Here is a 16959-nt window from a genome sequence, read left to right as displayed (position 1 = left end):
GGCTGCCAGCAGAGAGTGAGAGCAAGCACTCACAGCCTCCAGTCTGGGTCTTACAGTAGTCAGCCCTGCCCCTTCCGGTCAGCTGACTCACCAGGTGTGGGCCCTTAGCTCCTCCTGGTTGCCCCTGGCAACCAGCACCTGAGCCCATACTACTGCTTTTCAAGCAGCAGGCACCTTAGTGCCCTGCTACAATGTGCACAAGCACCAATACTCTTTGTTCTGGCTGAGCTGTACTCAAGCTGCCCTAGAAGGAAAAGATGGGAACAAAGCATGAAGAATATCATTCTGGGAAGTCAACTTCACAACTACACCCAGTTGATCATGTCCCAAAGCGGCCACTTTAGCAGCTGCCCCTCACACCCATATTTCAGTAGCATATACTTCTGCATCAAAGATGACAACTTCCGCAGACAACAGTTTACTTTGGCACATAACCATGGGTCATCCTCAGACCATTGCTCATCTTAGTCCCTGAATAAGGCACAAGTCCCCTGGAAAATATAACATGTACTCAAGTAAATAAAGATAGTGTTTACATATCATAACTTCAGAGGAATAAATTAACTTTGCGCACACAACTTTAATTTCAACATTTTTAAATTTCTTTGAATACTTAATTTTGAAACCTTAACAGACTTTTTTGTATAATTGCATAGGTGAAAAAAAAACAAACAACTGAAAGAAACAGATTGCATGAAATTCTACCAACACCCACATGGTAAATGAGCAGTTTTGAAACTTTTAGACCCACAGCACAGACCTGTGGTAGTTGAACAAATGAAATAAACAGGTAGTAGGTAGTTATCCTCTATGTAGAACAGCACTAGGAGGAGATGAAATGTCTACTATAACAATGGTTTTCACTTATTTGCTGACCACAGGGGAATGGTGACACTCAAGAACCTTGGGTTCAATTCTAGGTCTTGAAGGCCAGGGTGCACAAGTACTTGCATAAGTAAACCAAGCAGAATTAACCCTCTTGGGGTTGATAATAGGTGTAACTAACGTTTCCTAGTAATTTAACCAAAACATTTATTTACTTTTAAAAGGAAATATTCAACTACCCCATAAAAAACAGAATTTGTAACAGAAGCATCATGTCAGCATTAAAATCAATAAAATGTTTGGCCTCTATAATAACTGAGGCACGGTGAGCAAAATGTTTCCAGTAATGAATAAGTTAAACTTTTATTTTAACAAGCATATTTGAACATGCACAACAATGAAGACATAGTACAGTACTATGCCAAAATAATACAACTGTAAAATATAAACAGGAGAATGAAAAAAAACCCACACAAGCATAAATTAATAGATTTCACTAGAACAGGAAGAAATCAGCAAAAAAATCTGCAAAAATACTTCTTAAAGGCCTTAATAAATGTTGAAAAACAAAAACACAGAAACAACAAAATAAGAGACATGCCAAGAATGGAGAACATCTTGTCAGTCCACTGAATATAAATGGCTCACATTTTTGTTTATAATTACCATCTTCATCTGCCACATTTCCAAGTGTTTTGTGCTCATTATTAGATTCTTCAAAATTTTGCACCATTATTTTTATTGATCAGAATTTAGTTGAAAAGTACTGATGTTGTGTATCATTTATGATGTTACGCAAGAGGATTTCCCTCCAACACATCTAAAATATCATTTAAACTAAGCTCAAGGGAGCTCAGAAATTCTTGTTGTTCTTTATCTAAATAGCTAGTTACGTTACATCCTAACCACGTATCAAATACATGATACCCAATTCCAAAGCCATCTGGCACCACTGGCCCAAATCCACCAAGATGTACTGCAGGACTGTGTAATGTACTAGTTGAAAGGATATTATGATTTATTCTCTGATAGGCTGAGTCGAGAAAAAATTCAGGCATATGTTCACCTTTGGTTGCTGCAAGATGTTTCAGTGCAAATAAGTGGCGATCAAATCCTTTGCCTATAAAACCAAAAAAGTTCATAATGCATTATGAATACAGAGAACATATAATGTTATTAATAAAGTACAACATGCATAACCTTCCTGTAAACCTTTAGATTCAAATAGTTTCAAACTGTATTGGTATGCTCTGATATTTTATTTCATTGTAATTCATGAGCTACTTATTGTTTTGTCTTAGTTAAAATAGGAGAGGCATACAATGTTACATTTAAAATTGACACAGTCATATGTTTCTTACTCATAATGACCTAACCAGCATCATCCTTGTTCAGATAGTTCTGCAGACATCAAAAGGAGGTTCTGTGTACCCAGCAATCCAAATACAGTGACAACATCTAACTAGGCTGTTTAAGGAGTTTGGAGCTTACCTTTGAATACCCATGTTTTTATTTTCCCCAGAAACTCCACAGGCTTATTTTGTCATAGCATTACTAGCATGTAATCATTTTTTAAAGTTCTAAAAATAAAAGGAATGTTAAAAATATCACATATAAAGTCCAAATTATATTCTGTTTATAAGAACCCTAACTGAACATGAAGCACTTCCCCATATATTTCTGTCTTCTCTTGGTTGCTGGGATATTACTCAGAAACATTTAGTTCAAAAGGAAAACAAAATGACCAGCAGTGGAAATCCAGGTATATTAGTTACTACACAGAACTATGATGCTTGACAAAGAAATGTGATGGGGACATGTCCTGAGGAATTTCTAACTTGAAGAATAAACAAGGAACAGCTCCCCCTACATATTTGGAATTTCATATCCAAATACCTCAAGGCACTTCTTTATGTGCTCCAGGGGTGGGGGAAGGCGAGCAGTGATTTAATTAGAGTGGCTCTTTAAAGTGTCACTGCATCTGGTGTATCAGCGTCCCCACACTTAAAAATGGCATTGGGCTTGTTTGATGAGCCGCGCTCTGACATTTTTAAGCCCAGGGATGCTGATACATGAGATGCAGGAAGCTGTTGGAGCATGGTAATTACAGTGCATTGGAATAACCTCTGCACTTGTGTACAGGCACCCACAGTGCTTAACTCTCAGTATTTTGCTTCTGCTTCTACACATTTTTATGATTTTTCCTTTTATCTACTGGTAAATGTAATCTCCTTCCTATATATTCTATGTTTCCTCTTCCCCCATCCCTTATTTTTTGCCACCCTTCACTAGTTTTTTATACAGCATGTGAAGAAAGCAGAACTACAGTTCTAAACAGTGAACGGACAGCATAGAGAACAGGATCTCTTAAAAGTGACCTGCAGGAGGGGCATGGGAAAAATGAGCTGGAACCTTTCTTGCTTCTTAGTAATTTAAAGTTTTCTCTCTCTCGTTCTGGTTCAAAAATGTTATGTTGTCTGCATGGGGGAAAATGTCAGCTTTGATTTTTGCCCCTTTGTACATTCAAAATTTAGATTGCATTTATCACCAAAGATTACATGGCAAGTGGAACAAGGGACTGAAAGATGGACAGCTGAGAATAGAGGGTGCTTTCAGTTAGATTTCAAAGAGTCTGTTTTTGTTAACATTTATTTAACTTAAGTGTAAAACTAACAGTTGAATGGAAGTCTTCATTAATGAATCAAAAAATCTAGTTCCTTCAGTTCACATTCAGCTTCTAAAACTGCATGTCTTCCATGATACTTGGTAAGTCATATAGCAAATCAGAATTGATATTCTTTATATTTTAAAGCTAAAAATAAGCAAAATTCACCTTTAAAAATGCCACGGTTCCTGACACTCTCTACAGGTCATGAGGAAATGAAAACAGCAGAACACACATTAAAAAATTCATTTGTAGCTGCATTTGAAAAGCAGGGATCATGATTGTGACTTATACCTCCAAAAAAGGACCAATTCTGAAAGTTCCTTGGATATCAAAACCTTAGATAGAAGTAATATATCATATGGGTATGGAACTAACCTAATGCAGCTTCTAGCTGTAGCCGTCTGTGGTACTTTGAACATTTGTCAATCAAGTCTCTCAGTTCTGCCACAGCATGTTTGCTCCGTTCTTCAACAAACGCACGAGAACACTGTTGTGACAGCACAGATGTGGGTCGAATTGTTTCTGTACGACCATGTTTAAAAGCAGCCGTGCTACATGCTTCATAACAAGAAACCATTTTTCCATACTGTCGATAAGCAGTTATCTGACATGCAAGTTGAAAAACAGCATCTGGACTCAGCTTTTGCTTCACTATAAATTCTTTTCCAAACTTCTGGAATCTGAACTGTCTCACAAACATTTTCTGCTTTATTTTATCAAATTTCATACGTGCTGTATTTATAGCAGAGTTTACTGAATCATTCAATTTAAACTCCAGTCTCTCACACTTTACAGCACTTAGCGCAGACTGTGGTACAAGAGCTGGATGCCTTGTACTGTTTCTATGTACTTCATTAGCAAAACGAAGGACTGCGACTCCATCTCCCCAAGAATGTTCAAAGTTTATCCCTGCAGTGCCATCAGACGTGACAATCAAACTAAAAGATTTGTCAAACCAGCGATTGAAACCATTTCCATGAAGCATGCAATGTGAAAGCTCATCATCATCCTTTGGGGAACTATTATCTAAACATAGGCAAAAGACTGCACTATCAATTTTCATTAAGTTTTCTTCATTACCCGCTTCGATAAGCTGTTGTCTTATTTTTGCCCAAGTATTTCTGTCTTCAGTGGTTAAATAACAAAGGGAAGATTCAGGCAAGTGATCTGCATCTTGCAAAATATAAAGCAAATAAGCCTTAATTTCAGATGGATGCAGAATGTTACCAAGATGATCCAAAACATCAAAAATATAAAAGTGACCATTTCTCATTACCAACAAATGTCTTGCACATTCATTTGTAAACAGTTCATCTTTGTTTAATTTAGGAATTCTGGAACTGTTGAAGAGACACTTGTACTGTGACATATCTAGCGGATACGCATTTACCAGAAGTGCTCCATACCAAGCCACAGAAGATGGAAGAAAGCGGATGAAGTGTTTGAAGGGCCTACTCTTGCTCCATTTGGGGTTGACATAATATATATCTGGCCGTAAACAGTTACTCCTTAGAGAGTTGAGAAATTTTATGGATGATACTACCAAATTTGTAGCTCTCAGTAGCTGTTTGTTGTATGCTTCTTTTGGATCAGGAGTTAAACAAATAAAAGGGTTGAAGTTTAAAACAACAGGTTCTCTGGCAGATAAATACATATCAAACCAAGGACCTACAAAACATAAAAGTAAAAACTCAGTTAATAACAATATAATTTTAGCATGTTGATATATATATTTTATGAAAGCACATATTTACATGTAGCATCTAGTTAGTTTACTGAATTATTTCCGTTTCAAATTAGTAAAAAAATGTGAAAGCAAAAAATAATGAGTACTCTTAAAACTATACAAGCATAAGGAATTTTTTTAAAAGGCAACCCATTTCTCTTTTCAAATTTCAATTTCCATTGTAAATCTAAACTTTTAGAAGGACATGTCATTGTACTAAACATGGAATAAGTAAGTACACATTGGGCAGCTCTTCTGAAACCTGTGAAGTGACACCAGGAATTCAATTTATCCCAAGTTATAAAGCTCCCAATCCTCTGGTTCTGAGATACCAAGGTAACAGTTGCCATAGAAATACCTATGCTAGATAAACACAAGCTGTGCATTCTATTTCCCACACAATCTATATCAAATACTAGCTTTGGCAGTAGAGGACTAGGAATGATGATCAACTTTTTCTCTTCCCAGGAATATTATTAACATGTTTTTACATATGGCGCTTCAGGTGTACCCATCAGTAAGAAGGTATAACTGCCTACCTCATAAGGGTGTTTTGAAGAGTGTTATAAATGAATACCTATAATATTCTGTTAAAAACAAAATGTCTGAATTATGAGGATGATAAGAAAATGGAAAAACAAACCTGATATATAACTCGTATATTTATTCTTTTTATCTAGTTCAACGAGATCTTGATGTAACTGCTTGCCTATTCCTTTTTGAAACTCCTTGGCAATTCTTTCTGTATTTCTACAACATTGAAAAGTCTTTTATTGTAATATGTAGTATTTAAAAATAACTTTAGCAATTGTATATTTCATTCAAGTGTTATGCCTTTTATCATACATTTCAATCTGTAATGAGAACTCTCGTGAGAATTGGTTTTCTTGTTTGTATATTCCTAGGTATGTGGCCCTGACTTACGGTTGGAGCCTTTACAACAATACAAATAAAACATAATAAATAGGGGTGCACCAATGGAGATTTGGGGGGCTGATACTGATAGCCGATTTTTAAGCAGGCATATCAGCCATTACCGATCCAACTTCCGATACAGCTGCATCCAGCTGGTAAGTCTGTTGTGGTGGATGGAGAAGGGGGAGGAAAGGGCACAGATCAATGCCCCCCGCGGTGAGGGAGTGGGGCAGTGCCTGGGGTAGGGCACAGGATGGAGCTGCGGCTCATCCAAGGAAGGGGAGCAGCTCCCTCTGTGACATGCACCCTGGGAGGGCATGGACCAGAGCGGGAGGGGGAGGGTAGGGGCAAGTGCCCCCGGATCTCAGCAGGGAAGGGCAGGGCAACCTGTGCCAAGCTGTGCTCCTTGCTGCAGCTGTGCACACGCACAGGCATTTATCAGCCAAATTTTCTGCCACAACAGGCCGATTTCTGATATAGTCAATTTTCTTTATATTGGTGCCAATCCAATATCAGACCAATGTATCAGCGTACCTCTAATAATGAATAGCAATGACTACTTTGTAAAATATACAAATAGCAATTACTACTACTAATAGCAATCACAAGTTTACATTCAATTTGCTGATAAAATTACATTGCTGAACTTTACATTCAGCAAAATTATTTGCTGAACTTTACATTCAATTTGCTGATAAAATTAGGTAACAATTATGGTAACACTCATACAGACCAAAGCAAAAGTTCAAGAAAAGCTCTGGTGAAGCTAGCAGGAATCATGTTAAGAACAGATTAAGAAGTCTTACCCCAAAATTTATGAGGTTCCAAGCTAAGGCTCTAGTCCTTTTGAAATCTAAGAATACAAGTTTCAATTTGCCATGTGCATTCCCAGAAGACACAGGGAACCCACACCCCCCAGACCTGTACCCAGGGCAGGCGCAGACTGAGGCTGCTGCCCAGGGTGGGGCTTGGGGCTGCAGCGTGTGACTGCAGGGCCGCAGTGGGGAGCAGAACGGGGCCGTGGCAGCTCATCCAGGGGAGAGGGAACGCTGGCTCCCTGCTGCTATGCGTACTCCCAGGGGGACAGGGGAGACCCATGCCCCCCAGATTTGTACCTGGGGCAGGCACAGGCTTTGGGCTCGAGCTCCCACCCTGCTTCCCTCCCCTGGGGACTTCTGGAGCTGGTGGGTGTGACCCAGTGCAGCTATTTCCTAGATCTTTGCTGTCGTAGCAGTTAAACAGAAAAGACTTTCAGGCCTTTAGAAGGATGTCTGTTGGTAATATCAACAGAGATCAATGAAAGACACAATTCTTAATACATTATTAAAACATCAAGTCTACTTGATATGTAGAATGGCTTTGATACAGACTCCAAAGTTGTTTACCACTTTCACAGGAAGACTTAAGGGAACAGCTAAGAGGGGAGAGGTCAAAGAATCATAATAAAGCTATAGTAAGAAAACCAGAATAATGAAATCACATGTAATTGTTCTTCCTGAAGAATGAAATTCCTTGGGAAAAATTTTCTTATCTAAATACTTTCATTCCTTCCCAGGGAAGAAGGAAAACACTAGATGGGGTCAGCTTGGAAATCTGTCTTCTGAAAGTGAGGCATAATTAATAAACATCATCCACTGCTGCTTTGCAATGAAACATAAGAACTGCCACGTACTGGGTCAGACCATAGGTCCCTCTTGTCCCGTATCCTGTGTCACACAGTGGCAGAGTGGTTGCTGGAAGGGAGAATGAATAGGAAATGTCCACAAACTCCTGGAAGACTGATTCAGGCTCAACATTAGGAAAAAATTCTTTACAGTCAGGGTGTCCAGACTGTGGAATAAGTTCCCTCCAGAGGTGGTGCAATCACTACCCTGGAAATCTTCAAGAGGAGACTAGACAGTCACCTTGGTGGGGTCACCTAACCCCCCGTTATTTTTCCTGCTTGGTGCAGGCAGCTGGACCTGATGATCTTCCAAGGTCCCTTCCGGCCTTACAATCTATGAATCCTATGAATTGGGTGCCAATTTTACCTTCAATTGTATTGGTGAAACCTCAACAGACTGTTGGCAGATTAAGCAGATAGACAATTTATTACTTGTCATGACCAAAAAAAGCTTGAACATGCAACTTAAAATGGATATTAAGAATAAGCTGAGAATCTATAAGGAATGAAAGAAGAGATTGATCAACAATGAGAACTATCTTTCAGAGGTCAGAAAATACAGAAATAAAATGTAAGTAAGTAGCCAAAGGTTTGAGCTGTATTTTACCAGCAAAGTTAAGATGAACATCAAAATGTTCATCAGTTACATAAATAAGAAAGAATGAGGGAGGGAAGATGGAGGAAGTGGGGCCACAATAAATTTCAGGGAAAATGAAGACTAAGGGTAAACTAGGTATCACTCAAGTACAGAATAAATACAGTAAAAGCTGTGTTATCTGGCACCTTACAAATCAGCATGCTCTATTAACCACCATGCTGGCTTGTAAGGTAAAAGTGAAACCGGAAGTGCCCACCATGGTACTTCCAGTTTCGCTGAGTCCCCACAGCCGAGAGCAAAGCAGCCTGCGCTGCCAAGCCGCACAGCCCAGGGCACAGCAGCCTGTGCGGGGCCCCCCTTTCTGTCCCCCCACAGCACACAGATGCAGGAGGGGTGGCGGCATACTGGACATGGCGGGAGAGGCAGCGGCCCAAACAGGCAAAGGTAACCAAAGCATATTTGGTTATCCAGCACCCCCATTTCCCATGGGTGCCAGATAACAAAGCTTTTGCTGTACTTTGCTTTAGTCTCCAAGATGGCATTATAAATGAAGATAATGGTAGGTACCAAATGGAAATGAGAATATAATGGAAATTAACGGAACTAAAACTTAGATCTCTCTGCGATGGAACTGGAGGACTCGGGGCAAAAAATCTACATCTCAAGAACCGATACATGAAACAGCAACTCCTGTTGCCTCCCCAGGCACTCGCAGCCTGCGTAGGGCTGTCCGGAGTGGGCACAGGCAGCCCCATGCAGGCTGCAAGCAGCTGCAGCATGGGGCACCAAGCGTGGGTGGGGTGGGGCTGCTCCCCCCCCACCCACAGTCCTTCCTTGCCTGTGGTCCCCCCAGAACTTACCTGAGCTTCCCACGCTGGGGCAGCCATGTGTTCCCAGCCCAGAAACCCCAGCTGGGGCTTCCGGCTGGGGGGCGGGGCCAGGTGGGCCCATTGTTGTGGGAGCCCACCGGGCTTCCCCTGGGCCCTACTGCCCTTTTTGACAGGAACCAAGGGTAGAGAAATATTAATTTTCCAAATTTTTTTAGGGGCCCCATGGGCCGGATAGTATTTTGCCTACCCCTGAGTTAAATGGTCATCAGGGATAGTATGGTTAAGGATGACAGTTTTTATAGCCAACGGCACACAAGAGAGAGATGTAACTAGGAAGTTACCTTGGATTTCCCCAAACCAAACAATGTACCCATTTACAGCTGGGTAGTGTGAAAGATGGTGGCCTTTTCTATAAGTTCAGAGCGGCTTGTAGACTTGAACTCATGCCGATGCAGTCATAATGGGACATCTTACTCATTCTGATAACCCACCCCAAAAAGGGAGACTAAAACAGATTTTATCAGGAGGAGAGCTATTAGAGAGAAGTTACTGCTGTTCATCAGGGATCTGTCATAGGGCATGTGTAGATGAAATGGAGGCCCTAAATTGAAGCAATGGATTTTTAAAAACACTGCTTCAATTTAGGGCGAAGTAAACCCCTGTGTTGTGTATACCCATGTCTCACCTGTCTCTCCGGGGGAGGGGAGGGTGAGATGCTGGTGGCTGGAGCAGCTCCTGGACTGCAGGGGGGTGGGGCGGGACTGGTACTTCCTTCTGCGACAGTGGTGGTCCCCCCCAGGTAGCACCGGTGCAGGCACCCAGGCTCAGGCAGTCGCAGAGGGCGCCACAGCCGCAGAGGGAAGGACCAGGTCCCCGTGCAGCTCACGCAGACAGACAGGCTCCAGGCGGGGAAAAAAGAATATCAGGCTGGCCACTTTTTTTTTTTCCTTCAGTGGAACCTGCCTTCTCAGGCTACTGCTGGGCTGCCTGCACGGGCTGCAATATGCAGTTCTGATTATCTATATTTTAAAAGATTATTTTAAAATGAAATGGGTACAAGGAAGGGCTACTTAGGATGGTCAGAGGAATGGAGGGCAAATTAAAATAACTTGGTTTATTTTGTTTAGCAATTCATAGGTTAAGAAACTATGTAACTACTCCTTATAAATACATTTATGGAATGAGTATCAGGGAGAGAGACAAAGAACAATATTGGTACAATATCATATAGGTACAAATTGGCTATAACAAATTTAGACTCAAAATTAGAAGGTATTTTCTAACCATAAAGTTGTGGAATAATCTTCAGAATAATTTCAATTTGTGGAACCAGGAAATGCCTACTTGTTCAAGACGGAGCCTGATATGGTAAAGTAAGGGCTACGTCAGAGCATGTGATATGTGGATTTGAGCATTTGGTATTTCCATGACAAATACTACAACTCTGTTTTAGAAGTATCCAGTAATCCCATGCTTCAGAGCTTCTGCTAGTCACCTGCAAGAGCCAGGAAGAACTTTTTCCCCCTCCTATGAGAGAAACATGGGACTCCTAAGAGGCTTTCCCAAATTCCTCTGAAGCACTGGTCTTTGGTCACAGATAGAAGTGGAAGTTTGGCTGAGGTGTGCTGGTCACTGGCAGACTGGTCTTGATCATACCGTCAGGGTCAAACTGACAGTCAGATCTGGTGTCAGCAAGGAATTTTTCTTCAGATAGTTATTTGTAAACACAGGCACCAGACTTAGTGGCCCCAGAGGCGCTTTCCTGTCCTACATTTCTAAAAGTGTAGCTTAAGTTTTAAGGCCTTGGATTAATTTTACAGAGCTGACATTAAGAAACAGCTTCTGACTTGACAACTGAACAAATCTGATCTGGTATCTGTAAGTATAGAAGTTCACAATGTCCTCTTTTTAAACATTTTCATTACATCATTTCTCATACCTGTACTGTTCGTCATCCAGTAGGGGCTTCTGAGCAGTCAGGTATCTCCTGACAGAATCCTCCAATCTTGGAACAGGCAATCTGGAAGAACAGAATTATAAACAAAAAGCAATTTAACAGTAAAATCAAAGTAAAGTAAATGTATCAGTAACAGAGGAAACAACAGAGGACACCATCCAGCTATATGGAGGGGTGCAGGGGGCAGCCCAGCTGCAACCCGGCTGTGGAGGGGAAGGGGATATGGCTGGCCCTGCAAGTGCTGGGGCGGGGAGGGTGGTGGTTAGGAGAGGGGCTATGGCTCAGCCTTGTCGGGAGTGGAGGCATGGGGATGGGAGGGTAGAGAAGGAATGTAATCTGGCCCCAACCCAGCCCTGTGCAGGGACAGGGATATGGCATGGCTTGGCCCCAATCTAGATGTAAGCAAGGCTGGGGGGGCAGTAGAGAAGCATGGCCCAGCTGTGATTAGTGGTGCAGGGCTTGGGAATCTGGCAGAGGGAGGGTGACTGTATTAACACCCATTGCTTTCCCAGTGCCAGTTTCCAGCCCGTGTGCCATATCTGGCCAGTGGACCAAAGGTTGAACACCCCTGGATTATGCTATCTGACTAATAAAAGCTTCTGCTATGAGAGGTGACGGCCTTCAGGAACAAGGCAATAGCAAGGAAAGAGGAATGATGAAGGCAATGATGCTTAACTGCAGTCTAAGAAAGAGGAAGCAGCAGTCTATTTAAGGTACAAATTCAGGAGTTGGATTTTTCTAACCATTTATATGCAAATACAAAAAATATTTTTAACTGCTAAAACCATAATTTCATTCTGTGACTAGATTTATGCAGAGATAATTATTTTACTATGTTTCTCCTTGTGGTCCTGAAAAAGTACTTACATAAAAAGCCAAAACTAAAATATTTTAAACAGGAACCCTCTATTCTTGATAAAAGCATTACAATTTAAAAACTGTTACCCAAGCCATGACATTGGTATTTGATTACACCAATTTCATTTTGTTAAGTATGAACTGCCTAGTTGATTTTTTTTTTAATTTACCTAGGTACAATTCCTGATTTCTAGGAATAATTTTCTGAAACATGCATTAATCTGCCTCCAAGAAATGGAGTAACTTAGCTATTATATTTATGTGATTTCACGATTGGCATTTGTTTGAGACCTTGAAACTTTAAATATTATTGGGCATATCCTCCTGGGACTTGTGGGCAATCCATGGAGTGTTTCTGCAAGAAAATGTGCAATGCATCTCTGAGGGTTTTTGCCACAGATATTTGCACTGGCTCAGTGGATCCAAACCGATCGTAAAAGGTCAAGATTGTTGCTAGTATTTCCAGCACCAGATTAAAGTCATCAGGGTCTTCAGGCATACTATTCATGCAGCTATTTCAACAGTTTGGCCACACCATCATGCAACATGATCACCCCTTCACCTTGTATTAAGTGAAGGAGTCACCTATACAAGAGACATCTGACTGATCACCAATCTCTCCTATTACAGCAGGCTCAGTCCCAATCTTTCTATACTTTCATTTCATGATTTACACAGGTTAGGATCTATCTTGGAGTACTAAACCCATGCTTACACTCATACGTCCATATACAAATGTCTAATCCAACAGCAGCTCAGCAACCATTATGTGCTAGTACTAAGGGACAGCTTCTAGTCTACACACAAATTTCTTTGTCAGGGTAGTTGTTAGCAAGTGTCCCTCAAAGTTGAACATTTCTCAGTTCACTTCCCCGCTAAGATAAATGAGGCAGTTTCTATAACTCATAATTCAGTCTCTTCAAAGGAAGGTAGAATACCTACTATTCATGCAGGCATCTCTCAAGTGGTTACACACAGTTCCTGTTTTTCAATAATGTTGTTTCTAATTATGAAAGGCAAAGGGGAAAGGTATTTTAAGCTGAGCCTGTTACCATCACATCTCTTAGAACCAGGGCACTGGCTATGATCCTACTGTGCCTATTCCTTGCAGGGTACATTACTGGTCAATAGCTGGGGTTTTTTAATTGGGGAAATAATTAAGCAACTAGCACAAACAATTTGATTTAAATCACTATTTGAATCACTGGTCAGGAAGCCTCAGTTAAGTCATTGTTTTCTACAAAAGTGGATTCTTGTTGTTTGATACCCTTTATTCGTTTATCTTCTTTAAATTTTGGACTTTTGGAGAAAGGTAAGGGCTTGACTGTGCGTACACAAACTTGCAGAGAGACAAGAGGGCTGATGGGTAAGTAATTGCTCAGGTCTGTTATCTTTCATCTCCATATACTGCTGTTAACAAGGGTGTTATCTCTGGAGACAGCAAACTCTCCCTATGCCTGAAGAAGGGCATTTGTGCTTAAAAGCTTGCGAAGAACAATTTTTTCATCTATTTTGTTGGTCTAATAAAAGATATTACATTTACCCAAAGAACCTTGTCTGCCTACACTGGCGATTTGTAGGAGATGCACGTGGGTTCACGTGAACCCCGAGTTTGGCGGTGCCCTCCCTGTGGTCGCCACGCCCCCCAGCCTCCAAGGACATGCGGCATTCATGTCTGCCTATGATCTCTGGAGATACAAATCCACAGTTTGAGAACTGAAACTAAGCATCACAGAGATGCTTAATGGGATCTTCTAGACCAGAGGTGGCCAACCTCCAGCTCTGGAGCCACATGTAGCTCTTCAGAGGTTAATATGCATCTCCTTGAATCTTTGCACTAGCACATGGTGACAAGCTTTACTTGGTCACTCCTGTTCTAGACTGAGCACTGAGCCCCATTGGGTACAGTGTTTTTTTTTTTTAATCTTTACTACTCTATAGAGGTGTCTCTGGGAACCCTATAAGACTGGGCCCTTAATCTAGTCCATGGTCTGCTGTGACCTATTTAGAAAACTTCTAGAAAGGTTACATGAATATATTGTCTCAAACAGTATATAATTAGAAGTTACAATCCCTATTCCATGATGATATCTTTGAGGTTTAACACATCTTAAATTAAGACTATCTTTATAAAAGTTTTTTTTTAAATATTTTAACAAAAAAATAAAAGAGATTAAACTTTAAAAAATCCAATTTTTATTATTATTTTTTTTAAATTGGTGATTTTTACCCACCCTGAGCACAAATAACTCTAAACTGGGTATGAGGGGTCCTTAAGTTACTGATTATGGGTTAACATAAAGAGTAATTGAAACATTGCTCACAGGCAAATTCATCAGGGACCTAAGATTTTAGCAGTTTCTAATAAAGCTCTGACTCATGAACAGCATCTCTACGAGGCCAGACCTACACCTTCTCCAGCTTATCGGACAAGGCAGTGGTTCTCAAACTTTTTAGACAACAGGTGCCTCTGGGGAAAAAAGTGCTAGGTTTTCCCTTGCTTTTTTAACTACAGGAAAATACAAGCAATTCTTTATTGTTCTCAAAAGCCCACAAAAAGGAAGAACGTTTTTAACACTATGGACTCCTATTTGAAATCCCTGTTTATCATGTGACTTATATTTGCATATCTAACAGTGCTAACATTGCATGGCACCCTGCAGCAACCTTGACAATTCCCTATTAAGATAAACGAGGCAGTTTCTATCACTCAGAACTCGGTTTCTTCAAAGTGAGGTAGAATACCTGCTATTCAGGGCAGGCATCTCTCAAGTGGTTACACACTGTTCCTGTTTGCAAAAACATTCTTAATTATGAAGGCTAAGGGGGGAAAAGTTGTTTAAGTTGAACCTTTCGCCCCTGCCACACATTACGCAATTAACTGGTAAATCATGTAATAAATTTAGACCGGCCACATATGCAGAGTAAGACCAGCTAAATGCGCAAAGTAATTCTCACGCAATTAGCTGGTTAAGCATGCAAGAAATTCAGAGTGGCCACAGGTTGAAAGACCAGCCTCATGTATAAAGTAATCACCATGCAATTAACTAGTGAATTGTGCAATAAATTTAGAATGGCCAGATGTGCAAAGTAAACCATTTCACCATCAAAATGTCTATCCAGCTACAAAAAGGGCCAACCAGCTACAAACAGCTCCACAAGTGGTTTCTATCCAGCTTGAATGTGAATGTGAGGCAGGACCCCACGACCACCACCACACCTCCAAGAACCAGGGGGCTGTCTATGGGCTCGCTGTGCCGATCCCTTGCAGGTACATTACTAGTCAGGAGCAGGGTGGCACTAGACTGGACTAGGGCATTGCTTGGGGCAAGGACAATGCTGATGCCGTCATTTTAGGTTTTCAGAGCAAATCTTGACATCTTCCACTATTTTGTTTTTTGGGGTTGTGTTTTTTTTGTTGCAAATTTAATTTTTCAACAGCAGTTTCAGCGGCAGGGAAACACCAGCTCACACCTGGCCCAATTTGCACCCATTGGCCAGAGCCACAGCCAAGACCTCAAAGAAACCTGCAGAACAGCCCTTCTGATGCACAGACCCAAAAACAGGTGGGCCTAGAGCTTGTTAAAGAAGACACATCAGGTCTTGGGCCCTGCAGCACCAACCACATCAGGGGTGGTCAACTTCCAGCCTGCGCATGGGCCAAACGTGTCGTGCAGAGCCATTGCATCTGGCCCACCTGCAGCACTCCCCATGGGCTGGGAAATTTGGTGGTGGGGGAGCAGCAACCACCCTCCCCCACTACTGCCAAGTCACCCAGCACAGCAGCATTGCTAAGTCTTAGATATGAAATTATTGTATTGTAAACTCAGAATTATCATATTTGCTCAAAAAACTATGCTAGACTGAAAAATATACAAATAAGTCTTGTTTACTTTATATTGTTCACTGGAAACAGCCAGTGAGCGAGAACGAGGTCAAAGTTGAAGCATTTCTTTATTTGGAGGCAAGCGGCCATCAGGAAGTGCTGGCAGCAAACCCACAAGTCTGTTAAGACTCCCTGGGAGTGATTTGCATGTGCTGCATTAATGACCTGCCCCAAAATTATCGTACATTTTGAACACTTGTACTGTTATTGATCGTACAAGAGTTAAATTATTGTGCAGATAGGATCATTATGGCACAGCTGGCAACACTAAGGCATAGCCACCCATGCCCCCGCAAGGCTGATTGGGGCCGGAGCAGGCCCGGGCAGCGATAGCCACACCTGGGCAGGCTGGGCTGGAAGTGCATGGTGGGGATGGTGCTGCGGTGCACGAAGCGGTGGTCCGTGTCCAGCTCCGAGACGATGCCCTCGGTCAGCCCCACGCTACGCCAGTACCGGCGCCGCCCCGTGGGGCCCACCCTCCCGCCGCACAGAGGCCGCGCCCGGAGCATCGCCCCCCCGGCCTCAGCACGCGCGAGCGGGAGCCAGCCCAAGCGACACGAAACCCACGGTAGCCGTTGAGGCGGTGAACTAATGGCTTCGTGAGACCAACGGCGCCTGCGCAGTGCAGCCACGTGAGTGCCTTCTGCCAATAAACGCGGGGAAGGGCAAGTGGTGGGCGCGTGCGTGCCGGCGCCTGCGCACAAGGGGCTGGGGAGGTTCTTAGGCGGGTGGTTTTCCAGTGGTGTGTGAATATTCTGCCTTTTGGTTCGGTAGCCCTTGGACAGGGGTGTGCTGTAGGGGGCATAGGCTGAGCTACTGACGTGGAGGTTGATAAGAGTATAGCCGGTTTTGCAGGGGTTGTCCTTGAGAAACTTGGAGGCTGTTTTCCCTTCTGTATTTCTCTGTCCTGCTTGCGGCACATAGAAGCCCAGGGGTTGTTGGATGGCTGATGCCTGCCACCCTAGTGGGGTCTGTGTTTGAACTGTTCTATATGGGCAATCTGTACAGCTTTTCAGGATGAAGGTACTTTGTA

General features: G+C 42.1%; 1 protein-coding gene across 2 annotated transcripts; it reads right to left on the bottom strand.

Moving 5' to 3' along the window:
* Positions 1 to 560: 560 nt before the first annotated feature.
* LOC109297225 (carnitine O-palmitoyltransferase 2, mitochondrial-like) lies at positions 561 to 16504 on the bottom strand. 2 transcript variants are annotated; one of them, XM_019516869.1, is made up of 5 exons: positions 16266 to 16504; positions 11165 to 11245; positions 5863 to 5969; positions 3869 to 5161; positions 561 to 1945 (listed from the first exon to the last, which is right to left on the bottom strand). In XM_019516869.1, the coding sequence occupies exons 1-5, from the start codon at positions 16433 to 16435 to the stop codon at positions 1617 to 1619; spliced, it is 1980 nt and encodes a 659-aa protein (XP_019372414.1). In that variant the 5' UTR covers positions 16436 to 16504; the 3' UTR covers positions 561 to 1616. The 2 variants fall into 2 exon arrangements, with proteins under 2 accessions (XP_019372414.1, XP_019372415.1); XM_019516870.1 differs by lacking the exon at positions 5863 to 5969 and having other exon boundaries at positions 16266 to 16354.
* Between the last annotated feature and the right edge of the window lie 455 nt (positions 16505 to 16959).

The sequence above is a fragment of the Gavialis gangeticus genome, unplaced genomic scaffold (genome assembly GCF_001723915.1).
Source record: "Gavialis gangeticus isolate Ggan-Ray unplaced genomic scaffold, GavGan_comp1, whole genome shotgun sequence".
NCBI lineage: Eukaryota > Metazoa > Chordata > Crocodylia > Gavialidae > Gavialis > Gavialis gangeticus.
The sequence above is the reverse complement of the archived record's forward strand: the minus strand, read 5'-3'. Positions and strand labels throughout refer to the sequence as shown.

Coding starts and splice junctions, on each gene's coding strand:
- LOC109297225 (XM_019516869.1), bottom strand. CDS start 16,435: ATGCTCCGGGCGCGGCCTCTGTGCGGCGGGAGGGTGGGCCCCACGGGG. Junction 5,970..11,164: donor CTGGATGACGAACAGTACAG/GTATGAGAAATG, acceptor TCAATGTTGTAG/AAATACAGAAAGAATTGCCA. Junction 5,162..5,862: donor ATATACGAGTTATATATCAG/GTTTGTTTTTCC, acceptor TATGTTTTGTAG/GTCCTTGGTTTGATATGTAT.